The 25,234-nt window shown below is 37.1% G+C and overlaps 2 protein-coding genes across 9 annotated transcripts; both read left to right on the plus strand.

Annotated features, from left to right (window-relative positions):
• The first annotated feature begins 14,302 nt into the window (after positions 1–14,302).
• Positions 14,303–17,713, plus strand: LOC125473467. 3 transcript variants are annotated; one of them, XR_007255342.1, is made up of 10 exons: positions 14,323–14,607; positions 14,913–14,990; positions 15,175–15,320; positions 15,725–15,824; positions 16,288–16,405; positions 16,723–16,796; positions 16,971–17,042; positions 17,221–17,292; positions 17,498–17,537; positions 17,646–17,713. XR_007255342.1 is itself a non-coding variant. In XM_048576289.1 (9 exons), the coding sequence occupies exons 1-6, from the start codon at positions 14,507–14,509 to the stop codon at positions 16,341–16,343; spliced, it is 441 nt and encodes a 146-aa protein (XP_048432246.1). In that variant the 5' UTR covers positions 14,303–14,506; the 3' UTR covers positions 16,344–16,405; positions 16,723–16,796; positions 17,221–17,292; positions 17,646–17,684. The 3 variants fall into 3 exon arrangements, 1 of the variants encoding a protein (XP_048432246.1); XM_048576289.1 differs by lacking the exons at positions 16,971–17,042; positions 17,498–17,537 and having other exon boundaries at positions 14,303–14,607; positions 14,913–15,000; positions 15,175–15,203; positions 15,254–15,320; positions 17,646–17,684; XR_007255341.1 differs by lacking the exon at positions 17,498–17,537 and having other exon boundaries at positions 14,325–14,607.
• A 61-nt stretch (positions 17,714–17,774) lies between these two features.
• LOC125468138 lies at positions 17,775–19,258 on the plus strand. 6 transcript variants are annotated; one of them, XR_007255339.1, is made up of 5 exons: positions 17,775–17,827; positions 17,934–18,076; positions 18,400–18,507; positions 18,596–18,811; positions 19,068–19,258. XR_007255339.1 is itself a non-coding variant. In XM_048576285.1 (4 exons), exons 1-4 carry the CDS (start codon positions 18,391–18,393, stop codon positions 19,233–19,235), a joined length of 477 nt encoding a protein of 158 aa, XP_048432242.1. In that variant the 5' UTR covers positions 18,083–18,390; the 3' UTR covers positions 19,236–19,258. The 6 variants fall into 6 exon arrangements, 4 of the variants coding, with proteins under 4 accessions (XP_048432242.1, XP_048432245.1, XP_048432243.1 ...); XR_007255340.1 differs by having other exon boundaries at positions 17,775–17,804; XM_048576285.1 differs by lacking the exons at positions 17,775–17,827; positions 17,934–18,076 and adding an exon at positions 18,886–18,924 and having other exon boundaries at positions 18,083–18,507; positions 18,596–18,748.
• Positions 19,259–25,234: the final 5,976 nt, after the last annotated feature.

Consider the following 25,234-nt stretch of genomic DNA (forward strand, 5'->3'; position numbering starts at 1 on the left):
TTCATTGTCATCAACTATTGTGCCTTCTTCGTCACTCATGCCCCAGGCAGAGAGTCTTTGGGATCTACTTCTCCGAACGCATTCTTTCGAACCATATTCATAATAGCTTGATTCTTCCTCTTTGCAAGACATTTTTTATTTTTTTATTTTATTTTATTTTTTTATTTTTTATGTGGAGTGTATAAGGCTGTGAACTGTCTACTAATTTCATTTACATTACAAAAGTTGGTGAACTCTTATGATGTAAATTCACCTCCACGATCAGTACAAAGACCTCTTATATATGCACCAGTTTCTTTCTCAACACGCGTCTTATAACTTTTAAGGGTGACAAAAGCTTCTGACTTCTCAACCAAGAAATACATCCAAGTTTTATGGCTAAAATCAGCGATGAAGCTAATGAGGTACCTTGTTTGAAATGGGATTAATTGGTCCACGGATGTCGGCATGCATTAGTTGAAGAATTTTGGAAGCCCTTTATGTGCTCTCCTTTAGAAATGGATCTCTCTGTTGTTTCCCAGCAATTTTCACACACCTTTGAAGGAGCTTTAAGTTGTGGCAGTCCACTCATCATCTTCTTTTGCTGAAGAGTTCTCAAGTCGTTGACGTTAAGTGTCCATATCTACAATGCCAAAGTCGAGCTAAATCTTGTGTAAGAGAGGCTTTGGTCTCTTGGCAAAGATCGAGCAAACATGATGAACATTCTATTTGAAGACATTGCAGTCTCTATAATCAGTCCTCTCTCAGGGATTTGATAAGTGTATTCTTGAGTGCTATAACTACCATGAACTTGGACATTTACAATATGAATGCCCGAAGAAGGAGAAAGACACAAAGGCTAACTACGTAGAAGCAAATGAGATTCTATTGATGGCTTACATGGATATCAAGGAAGCTAGTAGAGAGGAGTTATGATTTCTTGACTCAATGACAACAACATCCGCCATTCTCTCTCCATGAATAATCTTCTTGTAGGCTATGGTGAGGGTTCGAGCTAAATAGTCATTCACAGATCATTCCCCTAATTTCATGTGAAGAACTTCACACTTTTTGCGTAGAGCTTGTAGTTGTGCACATTTTACTTGTGTCCTCCCTTGGTACCTTTACTTCAAAGAGTCCCAGATGTCCTTTGTTGTGTCTTTCTTCAAGATGGTCTTCAGGATTGATCAATCAATTGCATGGAACAGATAGTTCTTGGTGTTGGAACTTGTGTTTTTTGTGGGACTTGGAGTCCCACATCGCCCAACCACAATTCTTATTAAGTCTTTATAAGTGAGTTCACTCACTTATGGTTTGAAAAGAATTGGGCCAAAGGCATGGACCTTGGGCCTTAGAATTGGAGAGTTTGGGTGTATATATTAAATGTCAAAACACCAGTTACGTTTTTGATTTTTTGGATTCAGTTTTTTCCGATTGAACAGTTACGTTCAGTTTTTATTGAACAGTTGCATTCGGTTTTCTTTTTACAAATAAATGATAAGCCAAAACGGTTGGAGAAGTTCGAATTATGCCATTATATATATGGCAATAAAAACCAGAAACTGGTAACAAGTTTTTCCAGATTCATTCCTACATATTCCGCTGAGAACCACACAACCAATTCGCCAAGAATCCAAGTTCGAGTGCAAGAACTTGGATTAGATAGTTGTATCCTGCAAGATAGACGTCCATCGAACTGCTGCACAAGTGTAGGGACGAGTTTCTGTCTTAGGAGATTGCTCTGCAAGCCTCTATCGTCAAAGAACAAGTCAGTGATTTGTGTTTCTATATATAATTACACTAAGTGTTTATGTTTTAATATATTGTGTTTGTTGTTGCGTTTTACCATTTGTAATAAAACTGTGCAAATTTGTTGTATAATACATACTTAACATTTGATTGTTTCTAACAATCTAAGACAGAAACTATGGATCAATCAAATGTTAGTGTTGTCAAGCAACATGTTGAGAAACCTGAGAAGTTCAAGGGAGTTGATTTCAAACGTTGGCAACAGAAGATGTTGTTCTACTTAACAACTCTGAACTTGAGTCATGTGATTACTTCTGAGTCCCCCAAAGTACCAGAAGAGGGAGACATTCCTGCCGAAATTCTGCAGGCTATAGAAGCCTGGACTCACAGTGAATTTCTATGCAGGAACTACATTCTGAATGCTCTAGATGACTCTCTGTATGATGTTTATTCATCATATAAGACAGCGAAAGATCTGTGGGAGTCTCTGGATAAGAAGTACAAGTCTGAAGTGGCAAGTTCCAAGAAGTTTGTAATTGGAAAATTTCTGAATTACAAGATGAGTGACAGCAAGTCTGTTGTCAAGCAAGTTGAAGAACTCCAAGTGATTGTTCATGAGTTAGATGAAGAAAATCTTGGTCTGAAAGAAGGTTTTGTGGTTGGCTCTATCATAGAGAAACTGCCTTCGAATTGGAAGGACTTCAAGATTTATCTGAAGCATCTAACTGAAGACATGAACATGGATCAGTTGATTCTCAAACTGCGTGTGGAGGAGGATCATCGAAAAAATGAGAAGTATGATGTCTCATCGCTGGAGGCAAAGGCCAATGTTGTGGAAGGAGGTGACTCACACAAGGCAAGGCACCATCAGAAAAACAAAGGCAAGGATGTTGCAAAGAAAGCAATGACTGTTGTGAAAGGGAAAACCTTCAAGAAAATCAAGGGAGGTTGCTGGGTTTGTGGAAAGACAGGTCATAGGGCAAAGGATTGCCGCCATAAGAAGGATCAGAATTCTGGAAGTTCCAATCAAGCAAATGTTGCAGAAGACACATTTGTTGCTGTTGTCTCCGAAGTCAATTTATTGACTAATTCAAATGACTGGTTTGTTGATACAGGAGCAACAAGGCATGTGTGTGCTGATCAAAATTTATTTGTTACTTACCAATCTGTTGATGGTGGAGAAAATCTGTACATGGGAAATGCAACTGCGTCTGCCGTTGCAGGGAAGGGAAAAGTGACGCTCAAACTCACTTCCGGAAAAGAGCTTTCACTTACTAATGTTCTGCATGTTCCAGATATTCGTAAGAACCTGATTTCTGGATCACTTCTGAGTAACAAAGGTTTCAAAATTGTGTTTGAATCTGATAAGTTTGTAATCACCAAAGGTGGGATGTATGTGGGAAAGGGCTACCTGTCTGAGGGGCTCTTCAAAATGAATGTACTTTCTGTTAATGCTATGAATAACAATAACAAGCCAAGTGCTTCTTCTGCTTACTTGATTGAGTCCTCTACATTATGGCATGCAAGATTAGGTCATGTTAATTTTCGTTCTCTTCAAAGAATGGTTAACTTAGGCCTATTGCCAAAATGTTCCATGAACAAAGTATCTAAATGTGAGATATGCACAGAATCTAAATATGCAAGACACTCATATAAATCAGTGGAAAAATCCAACGAAATACTTGGTTTAATCCATAGTGATCTTTGTGATTTCAAATCCACACCAACTCGTGGAGGAAAGAACTATTATATTTCCTTCATTGATGATTGCAGCAAGTATTGTTATGTCTATTTGATTCATAGTAAAGATGAAGCTTTAAACATGTTTAAGACATTTAAAGCCGAAGTCGAAAATCAACTAGACAAAAGAATAAAGGTCTTAAGATCGGATAGAGGTGGTGAATACGAATCTAATGACTTTGCAGAATTTTGTTCAACACATGGAATAATACATCAAACAACAGCACCATATACTCCTCAACAAAATGGAGTGGCTGAACGGAAAAATCGTACATTGAAGGATATGATTAATTCCATGTTGAACAGTTCTGGTGCACCACATAATTTATGGGGTGAGGCACTCCTTGCTGCAAATACGATTTTGAACCGAATTCCACATAAGAAGACTAATCAATCTCCTTATGAAATCTGGAAAGGTAGGTTACCTACATATAAAACCTTGAAAGTGTGGGGTTGTCTTGCAAAAGTTCAAGTGCCTCTTCCGAAGAGACAAAAACTTGGACCAAAAACAGTGGATTGTATCTTTATTGGTCATGCCTATAATAGTTCGGCATATAGATTTTTGGTTCATAAATCTGAAATTGCAGACATTCATATAAACACTATACTTGAATCTGCAGAAGTTGAGTTCTTTGAGGAAATTTTTCCTTACAAAGATAGGTCATATGTTTTGAACAAAAGAGTACATGAGGTTACTACAAGAAATGATGACGATAATCATGCCTCAACTTCGAGAATTCAAATCCAAGATTTGGAACCACGAAAGAGTAAAAGAGCAAAAATTGCAAAGGATTTTGGTCCTGATTTCCTCACTTTTGTGACCGAAGAAGAGCCTCAAACTTATAAGGCTGCATTAGAATCGTCTGAAGCACCTTATTGGAAAGAAGCTATTCAAAGTGAAATAGAATCCATCATGCAAAATAACACATGGGAATTGGTTAATTTGCCTCCTGGAAATAAACCAATAGGACACAAATGGATTTTCAAGAGGAAATTGAGACCGGATGGTACCATAGACAAGTATAAGGCTCGTTTAGTTGCCAAAGGGTATCGTCAAAAAGAAGGACTTGACTATTTTGACACTTATTCACCAGTAGCTAGAATAACATCTATAAGGTTATTAATAGCTATAGCGTCTGTGTACAATCTTGAGATACATCAAATGGATGTCAAGACTGCATTTCTAAATGGTGAATTAGACGAAGAAATATATATGGATCAACCTGAAGGTTTCATTGTCAAAGGTCAAGAAAAGAAAGTTTGTAAGTTGATTAAATCATTATATGGACTCAAACAAGCGCCTAAGCAATGGCATGAAAAATTTGATCATAATATGATTACGAATGGATTTGTAATCAATGAAAGTGATAAATGCATTTATGTTAAGAAAACGAAAAATGCTTGTGTTATTGTATGTCTATATGTTGATGACATGCTTATAATGGGAACAAACAAAGATGTGATTAACTCCACAAAGAAAATGCTAAATTCCAGTTTTGACATGAAAGATATGGGATTAGCTGATGTGATTCTTGGAGTTCGAATTCTAAGGAATCCAGATGGATATGTCCTAACTCAATCACATTATGTGGAAAAGGTTCTAAAAAGGTTTGGACATTATGATTGTAAACCTGCAGTAACTCCTTTTGATCCCATTCATAAACTTACTAAAAACGAAGAAGATAGCGTATCTCAATTGGAGTATACCCAAGTTATAGGTTGCTTGATGTACATTATGAATTGTACAAGACCTGATCTTGCTTATTCAATAAGCCGACTAAGTAGGTATTCAAGTAATCCTGGAAGAGATCATTGGAATGCTTTAATAAGGGTATTAAGATATTTAAAGCATACACTAAACTATGGTTTGCATTACACTCAATATCCCCCAGTATTAGAAGGATATAGTGATGCAAATTGGATTTCAGGGAGCACAGACAGTAAATCCACAAGTGGATATGTATTTACACTTGGTGGAGCAGCTGTGTCATGGAAATCATCCAAGCAAACATGTATAGCACGTTCGACAATGGAATCAGAGTTTATAGCCTTAGATACCGCTGCTGATGAAGCTGAATGGCTTAAACATTTTCTGGAAGATATTCCATTCTGGCCCAAGCCTGTGACTGCAATATGTATACATTGTGACAGCATGGCTGCACAAGGTCGAGCCAAAAACGCTGAATATAATGGGAAGTCGAGACATATAAGGCGACGACATAAAACCATTAGACAATTACTCAAGAATGGAACTATTTCCATTGATTATATTAAATCTAAGGAGAATATTGCCGATCCTTTGACAAAAGGCCTATCCAAGGATCAAGTGGCATTTACATCGAGGGGAATGGGTTTAAAGCCAACTCAATGAGTTATAACTTGACGGAAACCTAACCTAGCTAATTGGAGATCCCATGGTCTAGGTTCAATAGGCAAACTAGTTGAGGAAAACTCAAAGTAAACAACACAATCTTTACTCATTCTTATGATGGAAAACAGTGTGTTGCCTGTTAGACGAAAAGGGTGAATAACTATTCTTAATAATGCTAATATCTTATGATTAAGATGAATAGAACAGGATATTCTTTATTAGCATTACCTATATGAGATTGATGTGGGGTCGCATCTTTGAGAATTGGTATGGCTACAATTCTCTAAAGGTCTCATGAAACCAGGATATGTTCAGGACCAAAATGAACACAACCGTATGAATTGACGTGTGTCAAGATGTGATATGTGTGATACTTATTGTTTCGATTTTACTACAAAGAATGATCAGTTCAAGATAGTAAATTCACTGCGTCATTAGGTAAAACCGATAAGTACTCACTAGAGAAGGTTCAAGTCCAAAAGACACCTATCCCGATGCGTATCATATCTAAGTTCTCTGGAAGTACATTACTAATGTAGCTAGTATCTTATTTTCAATTCAAATGTGGGGTATTGCTAAAGTTTGAATAGAAAATGTGGGGTATTGTTGGAACTTGTGTTTTCTGTGGGACTTGGAGTCCCACATCGCCCAACCACAATTCTTAACAAGTCTTTATAAGTGAGTTCACTCACTTATGGTTTGAAAAGAATTGGGCCAAAGGCATGGACCTTGGGCCTTAGAATTGGAGAGTTTGGGTGTATATATTAAATGTCAAAGATGGGCCTTGGGCCTTGGGGCTCTTGGGCTCGGATGGACGAAAAACACCAGTTACGTTTTTGATTTTTTGGATTCAGTTTTTTCCGATTGAACAGTTACGTTCAGTTTTTATTGAACAGTTGCATTCGGTTTTCTTTTTACAAATAACTGATAAGCCAAAACGGTTGGAGAAGTTCGAATTATGCCATTATATATATGGCAATAAAAACCAGAAACTGGTAACAAGTTTTTCCAGATTCATTCCTACATATTCCGCTGAGAACCACACAACCAATTCGCCAAGAATCCAAGTTTGAGTGCAAGAACTTGGATTAGATAGTTGTATCCTGCAAGATAGACGTCCATCGAACTGCTGCACAAGTGTAGGGACGAGTTTCTGTCTTAGGAGATTGCTCTGCAAGCCTCTATCGTCAAAGAACAAGTCAGTGATTTGTGTTTCTATATATAATTACACTAAGTGTTTATGTTTTAATATATTGTGTTTGTTGTTGCGTTTTACCATTTGTAATAAAACTGTGCAAATTTGTTGTATAATACATACTTAACATTTGATTGTTTCTAACACTTGGCCTTCAAGTCTTTCAGCTTTTGATCATCAATCTTCTTCTTTTGTGCGTCAGTGAGATCAGCCCCTTCTGCTGCTGTAGAGATCCCAGTTTCCACCTGCGCGAATATTCTTTTGAATACAAAAAATTATCCATGAGCACACTCCAGTGATCGTAGTATCCATAAAACCTTCAAATCACTTGTTGCCAAAAAACTGATTTAAGTCGCCAATATCTTTGCTGCTACACACATAGAAGACTGTTGCTTCTCAAGTTTTTATCACGCCCCATGATGGGGCTCTGATACTAGATGTTAAAAATACACACACGAATTGGGAAAATAGGCTTATTCAACTGAACCAGAAAATATTGCAACCCGCGTTTAATAAACCTAATAACGGGGTACATGGCTAAGAAATAGGTCAGACAAACAACTAGTCCCTTAAAAGTTGAGATTATTAACAGACTGCCGAATCAAACTCTAAAGTAGGAAACACTAACAACTTTAACAATTAGTTCAACTACGATTTCAATGTGAAACTGGACTAAATCGAACCTCATCAAAATATAATGTAGAATTGTTATTATCCCTTGCCATAGGAAAACAAATAACAAGTTCTTAACTTGCTGTTACGACCACCGTAGAGCCCAAACATGCATGTTGCTTTCTAAGTGCCAACTTTGAATCCCAATAGCCCTTACCTGGAAGCCCAGTTAGGCCTAGTTGGATGATTTCAGTTTGTTATTTAATCTGCAATTGTCTTCTTTTGGCTCGCACACGGCAGCCATGGCCAACAGAAAAGTCGTCACCCATTTCTCGCAGTAGTAGTAGTAGTTTTTTTTGTTTTTCTTTTTCCGACAAGGTCAGCAGTAGTAGTTACAAGGAGGATGTCATTCCTGAGGTTTCATGAATCAAAACTAGAAGAACCAAGGCACCAAATAACATTTCAACTTTTACTTTTAGATACCAACTATGTATTTGGATTCTGTTTGTCTAGCCGAGACATTTTATTATAAGCGATATCTAAGTTACGCTAAATGTTCAATAAAGACAAAAAAAGTTATGCTAAAGGGAAGAGAGGAGAAGATTTAAACTCAAAACACAGTGTGAATAAAAAACCTTAGCAAATTACCATGACAATTCACCAATTGAAAAAATAATAATCTTGATTTTTATGTTTTGTTTTCAGACAATCAATACTTTGTATGAGAAACTACCTCACAAATATCACTTCATTTGATTCAAAGGAGCCTCTCATGAATCATAATTAACGTAAAGCTCATTGTGTATGGAGAAATAGCTTTGCTCTTTCCATAATATATTTCTGCAGGCTAGCACTTTTGCAGCTAAGTTTATGAAAATGCTGAGTCCTGCCAAGCTCCGTGTTGATTAAGTTACGTTTATTAAACAAGGAAGATTAATGAAGGTTTAAGTTGAGTTTACTTGTTGAGTTCATGATGGGTTCAGTTATTTCGATTAAATGCAAACACATATGTGTGTCATGTCCTTTGGAAAAAGAATTTGAACTTGACACGCCTTTAAAATTTCACTATTACAAAGAAAAGTACCACTAAATCAAAAACTAGTTAATCCTTTTAGCAAGTCTTGCAATTAGTAGCATCAGTCCATGTGTCTCCAGTATAGGTTGGGTCAAGGTGAATAATATTCAATTAGGATTGGAAATTGGATATTGTCGGTTGGAATTACGTACATAAATAATCAATTTAGGTTAAGAGAATACCACTAGATCAAGAGTGAGGGAGTTCATTTCAGAATCATTTGTAAATATATATATATATATATATATATATATATATTTATAAATTATGGATCAAATGCAATTGATTGTCTATATTGGGGAAACGACGACTAGAAGAGCTATTAAGGGGTAGCTCTTCCTGCAACTTACACTATCATAAGAAAATGATTTATGCACACTTTTATTCTTTCCGCACACTATGTTTATTCTTACCTTTAATTATTCTTTTGATTTATTCAATTCATAAGCATAGATAAATAAAATATGCATGCGTAAAAATTTCCCCTTGAATACAATACTAAATGCATTGTGATTGCCCTCTCATGTTCTCTCTTCATCCCACGTCTAATGTCGCATAAACTCATAAGCCGTCGATATTTTGTTATTGATCTGGTTTACGATTTGATTAAAAAAATTTATAGTGCAGCTAGTTTTGGTACCTTTATGACCTAACCAATTCCTACTAGTGGATAATGACATGCAATATATCAAAGCCAAAGAAAAAAAAAAAAAAGTGTCAAAGAAAACGGCCTAAGCCCTCATACACACTGCCCACAATTAGCTAATTTTCTGAAACAAGAAAAAGAAAGAAAGCAGATTGCTCCAAATCTAATTCTTTGGCGATCGACTTTTAAACTCTAATTATATGGCTCTCTTTAGTCAATTGTCATCCCAGAATAGATAGATCCAACTCAACAAAAAGATGCCCCCACCCCACCTCACATCAACATCTCTTTGCATCTTCAATTTGCACTACTCCATTTCAAGTGCATGTTGGCTGCTCTCCATCTTCTTCAAAGAAAAAGAAGGCATAAAAGTTGAGCTCACTGTCACAAACAAAGACCATGCAATCCAAAGCTTTTGCCTCAAGCTTTCTCTAAACTCGCCACGGTGGCGTTATGTTCCAATCATAATGTACGTAAATTTTTCACTGCATGGCATTGTATTCGAAACGGCACACAACAATCACTCCATTTATAATTGTTGTTCTCCTCTTTCACACACAACACAAATTAAGTTCTTTTTTTGGCTTAAATTAGGACTGCACGTACCTTTGATACGCAAAGAAGGAAGGCTGTTGCCTGTTAGTGACATAAGAGTAAAAAGGATCCGAAGACGAGCGAAGAAGACCAGCATGCCTTTTTATCTTGTTATTTTCAATTTTTTAACTATCATATGCTAGTCTAGATTAGTAACTAACACATGCATTAGAACGTGGCTTCCTGTGCAGGTCTAAACGATGAAACAAGTGAAAACTTCATGAATCTAATGATAAACAATAAAAATAGCCATTTTCATGAATGAACTAGTGCAAGTGAAAGGTTTTTGGTTCGATTCTTGCCAAAAGCAAATTTGAACCACATTATTACTAGCCCATTGTGAGGCTAAACCCACCCCTCCCTTAGTGTAGATAATATCGTTTGTTCAAAAAATAAAAAAAAAATAAACAATTTAAATTATGAGATAATCAATGGCAGTACCATTAATCATACTTCACAGGGTCCTATAGTATACAAGTTCAATAATTTGTTTTATAGAAAAAAACATTGCTCGCAGTGCGTACAATTTTTTTGAGTTTAGTTGATAATACTGAGTTTTTTCAGTGAGGCATTTCGTTAAACACTTGTTGGCTTGTTGACACTATCAAACCATGTTGTCGCTGCATATCGAGGTTTACGTACGGAGAAGGTATCTAATGGAATACTTGGTGGGCACTACTGGGTCTTGTACCAGAATGCCATAATATTTTTGGGAGACCTTCCAAGCCATTTTTTTCGTTTTCCGGGAAGGTCCCAGAACCCTAGTCCCTAAATGAATCCGGCCGTGAAGATACCACTATAGAGTGGACCTAAACAAGTGATTGTTGCTGTATAAATCTACTATATAGTTACTTCTTAAGTTCTATATTAATTAAGCACACGTAGACTATGTTAGAATATTTTACATGCATACTATACTTTGAAGCTGCAATTTTGGACGATAAGATCATATGACTAATAGAATATGATTATTGGAAATATATATAAACCGCAAAATGACTATGAATAAAGTAGGGAATGATGAGGAAACCCTTTTCATTACATTATTATTATTCATGTGCAATGAAGATGCCTTTGTCTACAAGGAACAACAATTTTGTCTACAGCATGCAGCTGCACTTTTACCATAAACATGTAAGGCACAATTGGACCCATTATCTTTCAGTTCTCATTCTAATGGCCACAGTTTAATTCGATTATTTCTATTTTTATTAGTTTTTTTGGTGTTTAGACATTTTTGTAGGAACAAGACTTGACTGATCAAGAATCAGCAGCCCCTCCTGCTGAGAACTAATCACGGCTAAACATGTGTCCAAGTTGTGATTAAAAAGTTGTGATTTTTTTAATCACAACTTGGACACATGTTGCGCCGTGATAGACTTTCAGCAGGAGGGGCTGCTGATTCTTTCAGCAGGAGGGGCTGCTGATTCTTTCAGCAGGAGGGGCTGCTGATTCTTTCAGCAGCGAAGTTAAATCCTTTTTGTGGCATATTTGAGGAAGAACAATACTTGGCTACTCAAAGATGAGTAGGAACTCCTACTCAAAACTCTTAGTGTTTTAATCACAGAGCTTTGTGCTTATGATCATAACCATTCATATTATGAATCACACTGTAAAGATCATATCTGCAAAAAATAAATTAAAACTAAGGTCGTTAAGTCAATCTATTGTAGCAAATACATAGACGGTTTATGATGCTTTTATTAATACCGTCCGTTTGTTTTTAAACAACTTAATGACTAAACGACCTTAGTTTTAATTGATTTTTTGCAAAGGCGATCTTTATAGGGTGATTTATAATATAAACGGTTCTGATTAAAAACACGAAGTTATATAAATTGACAATGAACAATTTTGAAAGTTTTTGAGTAGGAGTTCGTACTCATCTTTGAGTAACCAAGTATTGTTCAAAATTAGAGTCCAAAAGTATATCTGAGGAATCACACATGAGATGCCACTATATACCTAAACACAATCCGATAATGCAGATTTGGTGAATGGTGAGTGAGGTACATTTTATGAGTTCAGATCTTTTCTTCAACAATTCTAATCTCTCTGTCTATAGGCTCGTTTGGTAAGTAGTTTTTTTTATGTTTGAAAGTGCTTTTAGAGAAAATATTTTTGGATTTCAAAAGTACTCGAAGTGCTTCCTTCAAGAAGCACCAAGTATGTGCTTTTTGCGTTTTATTAACTTGCATTTTTACTAAAGAATAGTTTCAAAAACATTTTCTCTAAAAGCTCTTTTAGTTATTTAAAAGCACTTGTCAAACGAGTCCACATCTCTATCCAAATCAGGCGAAAACATGATTGCTAAATCAATGTATGGATGGCAAATTCATGCATGTCTCGTGGATTAACAAATGCCTTATAATTAACAAATGAGTTTTTATCACAAATGATCCTTGAAATTGACCCTCACTATCAAGATGGTTCTTGAAATTGAAAATCAATCAATGTAGTCCGTGAAAATAGGTGTCGCAAATCAATGTGATCCTTCCATTACAATTATATTAAAAATTATGTCAAGTTCTGATGTGGCATATAAATGGGTCTCATAAGTCATTTTTTCTCACAAAGGGTCCTTAAAATTGACCCACGACATCAAAATGGTTCCTGAAATTGACCCGCAATAGCAAAATGGTCATTAAAATTGAAAATTGATCAATGTAATCCTGCAAGTAAGTGTCTCAAATCAATGTAGTCCTTCAATCACAATTCTGTCAAAAATTCTATTATGTGCTGATATGACACATAAATAGGTCACACAAATCTAATTAAATTAAAAAAAAATTACAAATAGGCTTAATAATTTAATAGTTAATAATAAAATTGTCAACCCAAAACCCTGTCCTATAATCACCTCTGATCCCAGTCCACATTTGTCTACCTCCTTCACTCTCTATTCTCTAAAAAAAAGTACCAATACATGTATTTTATACATTTCGACACCCTTCACCGAATTGAACTTGGATTGAGATCACCTTTGGTGACAGCTTAGCCCATTGACAACGACTTCTGGGACATCACCGTTAACATTTAGGCGATCAACATCCTCATAGCCTTAATCTTGGAGAGGTTGTTTCGCGCTTCTCTGGTGGTTTGGTGATGCAAAGAACGGCGAGGTCTGCATTGAGATAATGAGGTTATAACTGAGGTGCATCTATTGTTGGTTGAAAAATATTTCCACACCCCCTCTTAGGCCTTGGTTAAGCCTAGTGCCTTTATGAATTTATGGAATAGATCTCTCTTTGGAGTATGCCTTACTATAAGAAAAAAGAAATTTCATTGTGCATAAAAAATATTTAAACAACTTTTTAAATTAATTATTAAACCTACATTAGCACATAACAATTTTTTTTTTTACAAAATAGTGGCGGGAGGATCATATTGATATGCGACACTTATTTTCAAGGACTACATTGATTGATTTTCAATTTCAGGGACCATATTATGGTGTGGATCAATTTCAGGAACCATCTTGATGGTGTGGGTCAATTTCAGAGACCATTTGTGATAAAAACCCGTAAATCTTATGGGGGCTATTTATGTGCCACATCAGCATTTAACGGAATTTTTAATAGAATTGTGACAGTAGAACCACATTGATTTGTGACACTTAATTACATTGATTGATTTTTAATTTGAAGGACCATCTTGATGGTGAGGGTCAATTTCAGAGATCATTTGTGATAAAAACCTTTAACAAATATCAACTTCTTTTAAAGATAACTCTAAAAATGAGTTTCAATATAAGAGTGGACTGACTCAATTACTATCGATATATTATATTGTTATTATCAGTCCTCGCGGATGCATGCTATCAATGTGGTGATTTTTGTAATTTTTGTTTCTTATACAAGCCATGTTATAGAAGTTAATGAATTTTGTATCTCGAATGCAAGAGTAAATCGTCATATGTGTTATAACTTATAAGCGGCTAAATTTGCTTCTTCTTGTCATGGAACTAAGTTCTATGAAGAGTATGAAACTCATATATATAGATAAAAATTTGGCTCGTGATCAGTATCGTTTATTCAAAAAGAAGAAGAAACAAAGTGCTTCTTCATGCCATGTGAACTGTGAAGAAAGAAGAAAGAAACATTCTGATTCACCCACCGTAACGAAATTAAGCATATTATCTATTCTAAAACTAAGGAGAGATTGACTGTTCATTGGGCTACAGTCAATTGTTTGCCCTTCGATTTCACGCTATTTACAACAAAAACCATCAGATCTGGGCTGGGTTGGGAAGGTAATTCCCAAAAGTTAGGGGGGTAATTGTGTCCGTAGGATTGAGCCGAATTTCACTTTATTTACAAAATTGCCACCGCTGTTTCTTTCCCTCTTTATCTCTCCCTACTCTCTCGATAACCATCCATCAAATCCCCCGTTCTTCCCTTTTCTCACTCTGTAACCCTAGCACCGTTTCTCTCTCATTTCTCTCAAATTCGAGAGACTTCTCTCTCCATTTCTCTCAACCTAGCCCTAGCGCTGCTCACCCCATTCCTCTTCATTATCTCAGTTAAATCCGTCGAACAATCATCGATGCACCTCCACACGAACCCATATCGAATTTTCCTCCTGCCCACGATGTGTGGGAGCGGCCGGTCTTCAAATCGTGGTGAAACAAATTTTATCGAACTCAGGTAGATTTTATAATAGTTGTATTTGAGTTTTTATTTTCGATTTTTGTTACTTTGGACCAAACCCTAACCGTTCGGGGAGAGAGACGGAAAATGGACGGGTTAAAATTTACAGTGACGGAAAAAATTTATGAGTTTTAACAAAATTTTAAATATTCTTATACATTTTATTGAGGGATATGAGGATCGGATCGATTTCTCTCCGCAGTGGGATTGAAAATCGGGACTTTGTGGTTCTCTCTCTCTCTCTCTCTCTCTCTCTCTCTCTCTCCTATGTGTATGAATTAAGTTCTGCAGTGCGTGTGCAGGTGGGTGCGTTCACTAACTAAGCTTTCAAGGGGAGCCCATCAAGGTTTGCCTGCTGGGGGAATATGGAGACTACGAGTGTATGATTTGGTTATCTTTTATTTTTTATTTAAATTTATCCATATATAATGTGTGTAAATTTATACTAAACAATTGTGATAAGCCAGCATGCCATACGACTTTGAAAGCATTGATTTTTGTTTAGTTTGGATTTTTGCATTGTGAACAACTATTTCTTAATTTCAAATTTTTTAATTTGTTCAGGCACGAGTACCGCGCGTATTTCGACAAGGTCTTCAAGCTTTACACAAAGCCATGGATCGCAAGACACTCCTCCCTCTGTTCTCTCACGCATCTTCAGCTCTCTCTCTTTCACTCTTGAGGTACCTGCCGCTGTTGCCGATCTGCAGGTAAAGCTTCAATTTCCATATAAATGTTCCATTTTTCTTTATTTCTGGAATTTGGGTTTTAATTTCAGTAATTTATTTTTATTAAATTTGGTTGTGTGGTTAATAATTTTTCTTCTTAATTTTACTAATATTTTGAGTTTTTTTTTCTTTACAAATTTCGATTAATTTGCATGCAGTTGAATTATTTTAAAATTCCCTGTATATTTATTATTTGTTTCCAATAGCAGGTAATCAGGTAGTATATTTTATGAAAACTCTGATTAATTTTTACATATTCTTCTTTTCTGGTGTGAAGGTTAGGGATAAGCTCGCACCCAAACTCGAGAGTGACCCAACCTGTTTGCTCTGTTTTTGGATTTCGTTTTTAAATTTGATATTTATTTATTTTTAAATTTCTCTTCTAGGAGTTATGGAGGAGTTGGGGAGGAAGAACAGAGTCTTCAGCAACTGAGCTTCAAAGCTACGTCGCTTTTGCCCTCTTAATTTTCATCGAGGAAGACGATGGTCAGTTGGTACTATGTTTTCGAAAAATGATTTTTGAAGAAGTTTTTGGAAAGTTTTGAGATTTTTTAGCTTATGAATTCATATATTTTTAGGAATCAAATGGACCTAAGATTGGTATTTGAAATCCTCAAAATCTTCAGGGCTGTAGAAAAAGATGAGGACATTGAGATTGAGATAGCTGACGTTCTTTATGGTCTTAGACTCTTAGGAAGCAAACCCAAATTGAAAAACTTCGAAGTTTGAAACTAAAGAAAGAAATGGTATTGGTGATGGTTTTATGTTTTTTTTTTTTTTTTTTTAAATTTTTGATACAAGGGATGTTCTGCTTTAAACTAATCTAATCTGCGGTTGCAAGTAGGGTGTTTGAACTCGGGTGCATAGGGATGCGTATCCGCTGTAGCCAATATGACTACGCCTACATTTGAGTCTAATGATTTTTATCTTTGTCTGTTTGCGTTTGCAGAGTCGAGAAGAAGGTGGAGGCTGAAAGTCAATGGACTCCCACAAGGAGAAAGTTGAAAATCCATTCGTAGTTTTTTTGGCGTGATTTTATCTGAAAGTTCTGGTTGCCTTGAAGGATGGTAAGCCTCTTCACTCTCCTCTTTTTTTCTCTCTAAACTCTTTTTGTGGAATATATTTTGTTTGATTGCAGAGTTTTTGGTTCTTAAAAATCTCCAATTTTTTTTTTTTGGTTTCCTCTTGATTATTGTTGCCTAAAACTCTATCAAGGGTTTGCTTTTTTGATTGTGACCTTAAACAGTCGAAGAAGGTTTATTTAATGGCTGAAGAAATTGACGATTGTTTGGTCATCAAATATTTCTCCTCTTTTGTTTGTTTGATTTCTTTCTAATATTCAAATAATTATTGTTGTGTAATCCTGATAGCACTGTTGCTGCAGCTCGAATAGATATGTACCAAAGCATGGGAGATGCTCTTGCGCAGCAGTAAGGTGGCTTTGCAGCTCACAACACCGTATGTTCATATTTTATTCTTGCGTTAGAGCATGCATATATTATCAGTTGGTAGATGTCATAGATCAACCCCTATATTCTAATGTGAAGTAAAAAAAGAAGAAAAAACTCTACTCTAATCAGATGTCTACTGAAAAGAAAACAAATCACATTACAGACCAATACCTTTTTGCAGTCTTCTTGACAACAACAACTTATCCGGGTATCTTCCGCCATAGTTCTCAGAGTTGCCAAGCTTATTAATACTGTATGTTTTCTTACTTCGGAACATAAATTTGTGCCTTAATTATGTTTTCATCCTTTCCTTTCTTGAATTTTCGTACTGTTGGAAACAATTCTCTAGACTTTCCCTTTTCTACAACATAATTTGAGGGATGCAATCCCGTATCAAGTTTCTTAGCCCTATAATCTTATTTGTTTTGCAGTCAAGTTGACAACAACTTTGGTGGGACTACAATTCCAGATTTGTATAGCAACATGTCTAAACTGTTCAAGTTGTAAGTGCTGCTTCTGATTCTGTCTTTTAGTAAGTCTAAAGGTAAAATTGTGTGATCTAAGGACTACAATTTCTATTTATTCATACATCAGATTTAAAGCTCCAACTACGGAGGTGTAAATCCAAAAGATTTGTGATTAATCATAGCAACAACAGAGGGAATCATAGTTTTTGTTGGGAAACTCATTTTTCCAACCACTGTGCAGGGAACATCTCCCGTTTCTATCTGATGTTATATCACATTAGGTGATGGTGCTGGTTGTTTGGAACGACAATTGAGAAGTAGCTCTTAATATTTAACACAATGAATCATGTCAAGACTGAATATCTTTGTGTTTTTGTTGTTTCTTTCAGGAGTTTGACGAACTTACAATGGCCTATTCCTGATTTCAGTAGGATTCCAAACCTCAGTTATCCACAGGTTCGAGTTTAATTGTGTAAAAAATGGAGAGATTGATCACCGTCACTCATAGCTGCGTTTCGGGAAACAAGCTCATCTCTTGCCAATTTTGTGTACCCACTTTTTATTCATGATGGTTACTTCTCGCTTGCAACCCAATTTGCTGCTATAAAGTTTTGCGTTTTACATTCTGTTCATGCTTAAACCTCTTCCAACTTTGCAATTCTGTGTAAATCTTGCAGGTCAAGATGGGACACCTATCTGGGCAATGTTGGGATGTCTAGGCTTGGGTGGAGACGTGGACTTATGGAAGTGTTGAAGTAGCTTAGCTCTATCTCAATAGCTCTCATCTGTTCTGTTTAAGCTCATTGGTGCCGACTCTCAGGTTTTTCAAAACTCTCCGTTTTCGAAATCTGAAGCTTAGAATCCCATTCAACCACAAGGAACTAGAATAATTGAAAAAAAAAAAAATGTTTTGGCGTCCAAAAAGAAGCATGTGCAATCCTCTAATTTTATTAATATAAACCAAGTGATGCAAATCCAGTAAAGATGTAAATAAGAGCTATTAGTGGAAAAAATAGTTGTATAATTCCAGGCCTTGAAGAAGGCTACAAAGTATATGAGAATAACGTATCTATATAGTGTTTATGTTTGTTCATTTCTCCCTTATGGTTTTTTATGCCTGTTAACGCTTGAACAATGTTGCAGGTCAATCAAGCAGATAAGATTCAGAAAGAAAACTCCACATCTGTTGCCAGCAATGCTCATGGGGAACCAAAGCCTACAAATCTGAAGCCTTTTAGGTTTAGAAGTGATGTATGTGAAACCTGTTGTGACCAATTTCTTTAATAAATATTAATAGCGTTGATGCTTAATATGATATGTTTTGGGTCTTTTTTTTTAGGAAAGAGGGATGTTTAAGGAAGCAACTTCGGACAAAAAAGTGCATGCACCACTGAAGGAGATCGCATTAGTCAGGACTCCAGGGGCAAAGTCAACAAGCAAACATCAGAATGTGATACACGTATACTTGGGAGCTGCAAGTGCTTTGTGTGTGGTTTGAATCTGAACAATTACATCGTGTATCACCATCAAATAGGCAAATTTGTTATGTGTGATGGTAAATTTACGCATGACTGAAATGGATTATCTAATTTTATGCAATTTATAATTTTGGGTTTCTCTAATTTTCAGCTTTTTTGTGATTTATTTGATGAAAGTTTCAATCTTCAGGTACATTTTTCATATATGTACTCATCAAATGTCACGATTACTGTTCCTCTGGTTTTTTGGGCTACAAATTAAATTTTGGGGTTGTTTAAATTTCTTTAATGTGGTTCAAGATTAATTGATTTGATGTTCTAAGTTCTTTGTAGGCAAAACATTGGACCAGTTGGTCATATTTAGAAGAGCAAACGGGGATGGAGTTCTTGGTGTTGCATGAAGTTGATGTGCATGAGATGGACGTCCATCCTGTCTCCAATGGAAGAAAATCGATGTCACCATCTTCAGCTTTCCTCATGCAGGCCATTACTCTAGGCTAAGTGAAAAGTACTCGGTCCTTACTGAGTAAGTGACTAATTATTCATTTCAATTAAATGCTGATTAGGATATTATGTGTAAATAGGATTGTAAATATGTTGTACATATAATTTTCAATCCCGCAGCAACGCGCGGGCATCATTGCTAGTGTTGACAAAAGCAATGCTTTGAATTTCGTACCATTTATTTTTCTGATTCTTTCTTACTTATTGAAGCAGCAACTCGATTTTTGTTGGTAGGACACCAACTGCATCAAATCGTTATACTTCAAGGTAAACCAAAAGCACGTTAATAATGATATTAAATTATTTGTTAATTAAAGTAGGCAAGAAAACATATGCATTTGCTAAGTAAACATTAAACACTATCATTATTGAAGCAAGAAAAAAAAATCTGAGTCCGTTATGTAATATAAATAATATAAAGAACTTGCATTTGAAGATTCGCCAGTATAGTTGTGTATAGATCTTGACGATTGTACGTCTACTTAATGTTTGTAATTAAGGTCGTTTCCCTCAAAAAATATAGAGAGCAAACTAAGAATAGATTATAGAGGCCAAATTTATTAATTATGAAAAAAAGACAAATCTATGATCTAATTTGACAAAATTTATTGTTGAACAAAAAAAAAAACAGATTTAATAAATACGAAATAATCACCAATAATTGCACTCGTGGAAGATGTAGAATGTCAGGTGACCCTCCCCAACAAATTAAGGGGCATGTCTAGACCAAACAGCGCATGATCTCCAACCTGACTAGGAATTTTTTTTAAGGAGAAAATATGAACTCAGTCTTACAATGAGCTAGCATAATGTAGTCCAAATTCACCCAACTTATTGGAAGAATAAGCCGTCCTACCTTGTCCTACCTACACACTAGCCGTCCTACAGCCGTCCTACCTTGTCCTATCTACACACTAGCCGTCCTACAGCCGTCCTACCTTGTCCTACCTACACACTAACCGTCCTACAGCCGTCCTACCTTGTCCTACCTACACACTAGCCGTCCTACCTTGTCCTACCTACACACTAGCCGTCCTACAGCCGTCCTACCTTGTCCTACCTACACACTTGTATCATGTATATAAATCCTTGTAATCTTGTAGAGAAACATAATGAGAAAAAACATTCTCTTCCATATTTTCCACATGGTATCAGAGCCGGAACCTTAACCGGCCTGACTCCATTGTTGTCCCTTCTCTTCTTCTGCACATTCGTTTCAATAATAGCAGAAGATAATCTTTTTGGCTCAGACGCTGAAAGCTTCATAGCTCCTCGCCCTAGTTTTCCAGAAGCTGAAGTCAACCCAAACCAACGTTTGTGTTCTGTGTTGTTAAATGAGTTTAACTATCTTCCATGGTCAAGATCAATATCTCTTGCGCTTGGAGGAAGGTCCAAACTTGGATTCGTCAATGGAAGTATTAAAGCACCTGACGTCGCATCGCCGGAGTATGAAGCATGGCTGTGCAAAGACCAGCAGGTCATGTCATGGCTCCTCAACTCCATGGATCCTAAGCTGTCTGAAATTTTCAGTTTTTCAGAATCCTCTAGTGCTCTTGGGAAGGCAGTCAAGGACATGTATGGAAATCAAAACAATGCTGCTCGAGTGTTCCAGCTTAAGAGGAATCTCGCAAGTCTTCAACAAGGTGATAAATCCTTTGTTCATCATCTCGGTTGCATGAAAAACATGTGGAACGAACTAGATATGTATCGACCACACACTATCGATGCTGCCGTACTGTTAAAAAGGTCCGAGGAAGACAAAATCTTTCATTTGCTTGCAAGTTTGGGTTCTGAATATGAAGATCTTAGAAGCCATATTCTAATGAATCCCGAACTTCCATCATTTGCAAGTGTTTGCACTACTATCCAGCGAGAAGAAGTACGCAGAAAAGTCATGAATGTTGACGTAAAACCTAGTGTGTCTGCGGCTAGAGCTTTTGTGACAAATCACAAGTCATTTGGAGATAAAGTATACAAGGGAAAAAGGCCAGATTTGAAGTGTCTACATTGTAATAATGTTGGACATCTAATAGATCGATGCTGGATATTGCACCCTGAGTTGAAGCCAAGGTTTGAGAACAAGCCTTTAAGAGATCATAAGGGCTCACACGCTAGACCACATACAAACAAGTACCATGCTGCTGCTGCTACATCCATCGGTGGGTCAATGAACTTTACAGCCAATCCGGCTGACTTGTTGAATGAGTTCTCAACCTACCTTCAAACTAGAAAAGGAAGCACAGGTGAAACGTCGATTGGGGAAAGTCAAACTGCTCTTCTTGGACAGTTTGCAGGGTTCTTAGCTGAATCTGGTCATGTACCTCAAGGAGACATTCCAGGTATCATGTGTGCTCTTTCAACTGCTCTAAATGTTAGTCACTCTCATGATTTTTGGATTATAGACTCAGGTGCCACAGATCACATGACAAATCAATATTCAAAGCTATACGATTTTGAAAGCTACACTAAACCATCACTAGTTTCTGTAGCAAATGGTAGAGGTGTGCCAGTTCTAGGTAAAGGGAAAGTTAAACTGATCTCAGAAACTGTTGAGTCCACAGCGTTATATGTTCCATCTTTTCCTTTTCAATTATTGTCCGTAGGAAGGATTACAAACTCTCTAAACTGTCGTGCAATTTTTTCCCCCCACAATGTTGTTTTTCAGGATCTAGCGACCAAGAAGCTGATTGGTGAAGGTCACTACCTAAATGGGTTGTACTATTTTTTAGAGGACCTCAATGTTCCAAAGGGGTTCCAAGTCAGCTCAAACCTAGAACATCGGTTGTGGCATCAACGCCTAGCACATCCCTCAGAATCTGTGTTGTCTACGTTGTTCCTTAGTTTATGCAAATCCTCCCTTGTATGTGAAATTTGTCATTTGTCAAAATCTACTAGACTCCCATTCAATTCTTCCATGTCTAGGACTAGCAAGTTTTTTGAGATGGTGCACTCCGATGTTTGGGGACCTGCACCTCTAGAGTCTTTTGATGGTTATAGGTACTACGTTATCTTTGTTGATGATTTCTCAAGAGCCACTTGGTTGTACCTCCTAAAATTCAAAAGTGAAGTTATGGATGCTTTCAAGGACTTTCATAATCTTGTCATGAACCATTTTTCGTCCCAAATCCACATACTAAGGTCTGATAATGGCACTGAATATACATCCAAAAATATGACTAAGTATTTGAGCACCCATGGAATTATACATCAAACAAGTTGTGTAGGTACTCCTCAGCAAAATGGAATTGCCGAAAGGAAGAATAGGGACCTACTTGAAAAAACCAGGGCGCTAATGTTGCAAATGAATGTGCCTAAGAGGTTTTGGTCTCAAGGAGTTCTTGTAGCCACCTACCTTATCAACAGACTGCCTAGTCGTGTTCTGGATACAAAATCACCATCTGAGGTTATGCAAAACAAAAAAAATAAATCTTTCCCATCTGAGAATCTTTGGATGTACCTGTTATGTTCATATTCAATCCCATCACCGAGACAAGCTTGATCCCAAAGCTGTCAAGTGTGTTTTCATGGGATACTTCTCCACCCAAAAAGGGTACAAATGCTACAATCCGTGCACTAGGAAGATGTTTGTCTCAAGAGATGTACGGTTTGATGAAAACCAACCATTTTTCAACAAATCATCAAATCAAAATCATCAGGGGGAGCACTTCCTAGATCTCTTCCCATTGCCAAATCCAATCGAACCAAGTGACTGTGTCCATTCACTACCTCACAACCGGGACTCTCATGCAACCCTTAATGACAACCTGCTTATTGGAGACGACACTGAAGCCTCAGAAGCACAAGTAGTTCTCCATGACCATAACACAACATCTATGCAAGAGAGTGGAGCTGAACCTATTGTGATCCCAGCTCAACCCCGCAGGAATCCGACTCGAGATCGACATCCACCATCAAGGCTGCAAGACTATGAAACTTACCATGCAAGGTACCCTATTCACAAGTTTGTAAATTACTCCAAAGTCTCTCACTCTCATGCAGCCTTCCTCAGTAAACTGTCCTATGAAAGTGAACCAAGGAACTTTCAAGAAGCCAATCGTCAAGTTGTGTGGAGGCTAGCCATGGAAGAAGAACTCAAAGCCTTGAATGAAAATAAAACCTGGAGTGTAGTTCAGCTTCCCAAAGGCAAGAAGGTGGTAGGCAGTCGGTGGGTCTATAAAATCAAGTTTAATTCTGATGGCTCAATTGAACGACACAAGGCAAGATTGGTGGCTCGCGGTTTTACTCAAACTTTTGGAGTGGACTATAAGGAGACATTTGCTCCCGTGGCTAAGATGAGCACAATAAGGGTTTTGTTATCTGTTGCAGTGAACCATGAATGGCCATTGTACCAAATGGATGTAAAAAATGCTTTTTTACATGGAGACCTCGAAGAGGAAGTCTACATGCAACTACCCCCGGGTCATCCACAAGCACAGAATTCAGGTATGGCTTGCAAGCTTCATAAGTCAATCTATGGCTTGAAACAATCTCCTCGTGCCTGGTATGCCAAACTAAGCTCGGTACTTGAAAATTTTGGGTTCAAGAGAAGTCATGCTGATTCCTCCCTGTTTGTTCGAATAGGATCAGTTGGCAAATTAGTTGTACTAATCTATGTTGATGATATCATCATCACAGGTGATAACATTGATGAGATTCACACTCTTAAACATTCTCTTCATCAACAATTTGCCATTAAAGACTTAGGAGTTTTAAAATACTTCCTTGGGATTGAACTGGCCACTTCCCCCAAGGGACTTTTTTTGAGTCAAAGGAAATATGTGATTGACATACTTCAAGAAGTGAAGATGATGGATTGCAAACCAACTCGTACTCCTCTTGATAGCAAATTGAAGTTAGACTTGACAGGAGAACCTCTCAGTGATATCAGTTACTACCAACGATTGGTGGGCAAGCTTATATATCTCACCATCACCAGACCGGATATAACTTACGCCGTCAGTCTTGTAAGCCAATTCATGCATGCACCCACTGAAGCTCATTTAAATGCTGTTAAAAGAATTCTCAGATACCTCAAAGGCTCCATTGGTCGGGGAATCGTCATGAAAAACAATGGTCATACTCAAATCATTGCCTACACCGATGCTGACTGGGCAGGGAATGCTATTGATAGAAAATCCACTACTGGCTACTGCACGTTGGTTGGAGGAAACCTCGTGACATGGAAGAGCAAAAAACAAAATGTAATTGCTCGCTCAAGTGCCGAAGCTGAGTATAGAGCCATGGCTTCCACTGCATGTGAACTCATTTGGCTCAAGGGCCTTCTCTCGAACTTGGGGTTCTCAATCAACACACCTATGTCTCTTTTCTGTGACAATCAAGCAGCTATGCGTATTGCCTCCAATCCGGTGTTCCATGAACACACCAAACACATTGAAGTTGACTGTCACTACGTTCGGGAACAAGTCCAGTCCAAGGTAATTCAAACCACATTCACTCGAAGCCAAGATCAACTTGCTGATATTTTCACGAAGTCTCTTGCTTCTCCTCAGTTTCAAAGTCTGCTCTCCAAGCTTGGATCAATTAACCTTCTTGATCCAGCTTGAGGGGGAGTATTGGAAGAATAAGCCGTCCTACCTTGTCCTACCTACACACTAGCCGTCCTACAGCCGTCCTACCTTGTCCTATCTACACACTAGCCGTCCTACAGCCGTCCTACCTTGTCCCACCTACACACTAGCCGTCCTACCTTGTCCTACCTACACACTAGCCGTCCTACAGCCGTCCTACCTTGTCCTACCTACACACTTGTATCATGTATATAAATCCTTGTAATCTTGTAGAGAAACATAATGAGAAAATGCATTCTCTTCCATATTTTCCACACAACTTGATTGAGAATTAAACTATATGTTTTGCATCATTTTTTTGTATATAATTTTGTACCAAGTCAGTAGCATCTCTTCTAGCCTTTCGGTTCTTATTACCACATTTATCAGAGCAGAAATAGGGTAGATTATAATTTCACATAATTAATT

The sequence above is a fragment of a genome, unplaced genomic scaffold (genome assembly GCF_019419815.1).
Source record: "Pyrus x bretschneideri cultivar Hongxiangsu unplaced genomic scaffold, Pyrus_bretschneideri_v1 Contig89, whole genome shotgun sequence".
Lineage (NCBI taxonomy): Eukaryota > Viridiplantae > Streptophyta > Magnoliopsida > Rosales > Rosaceae > Pyrus > Pyrus x bretschneideri.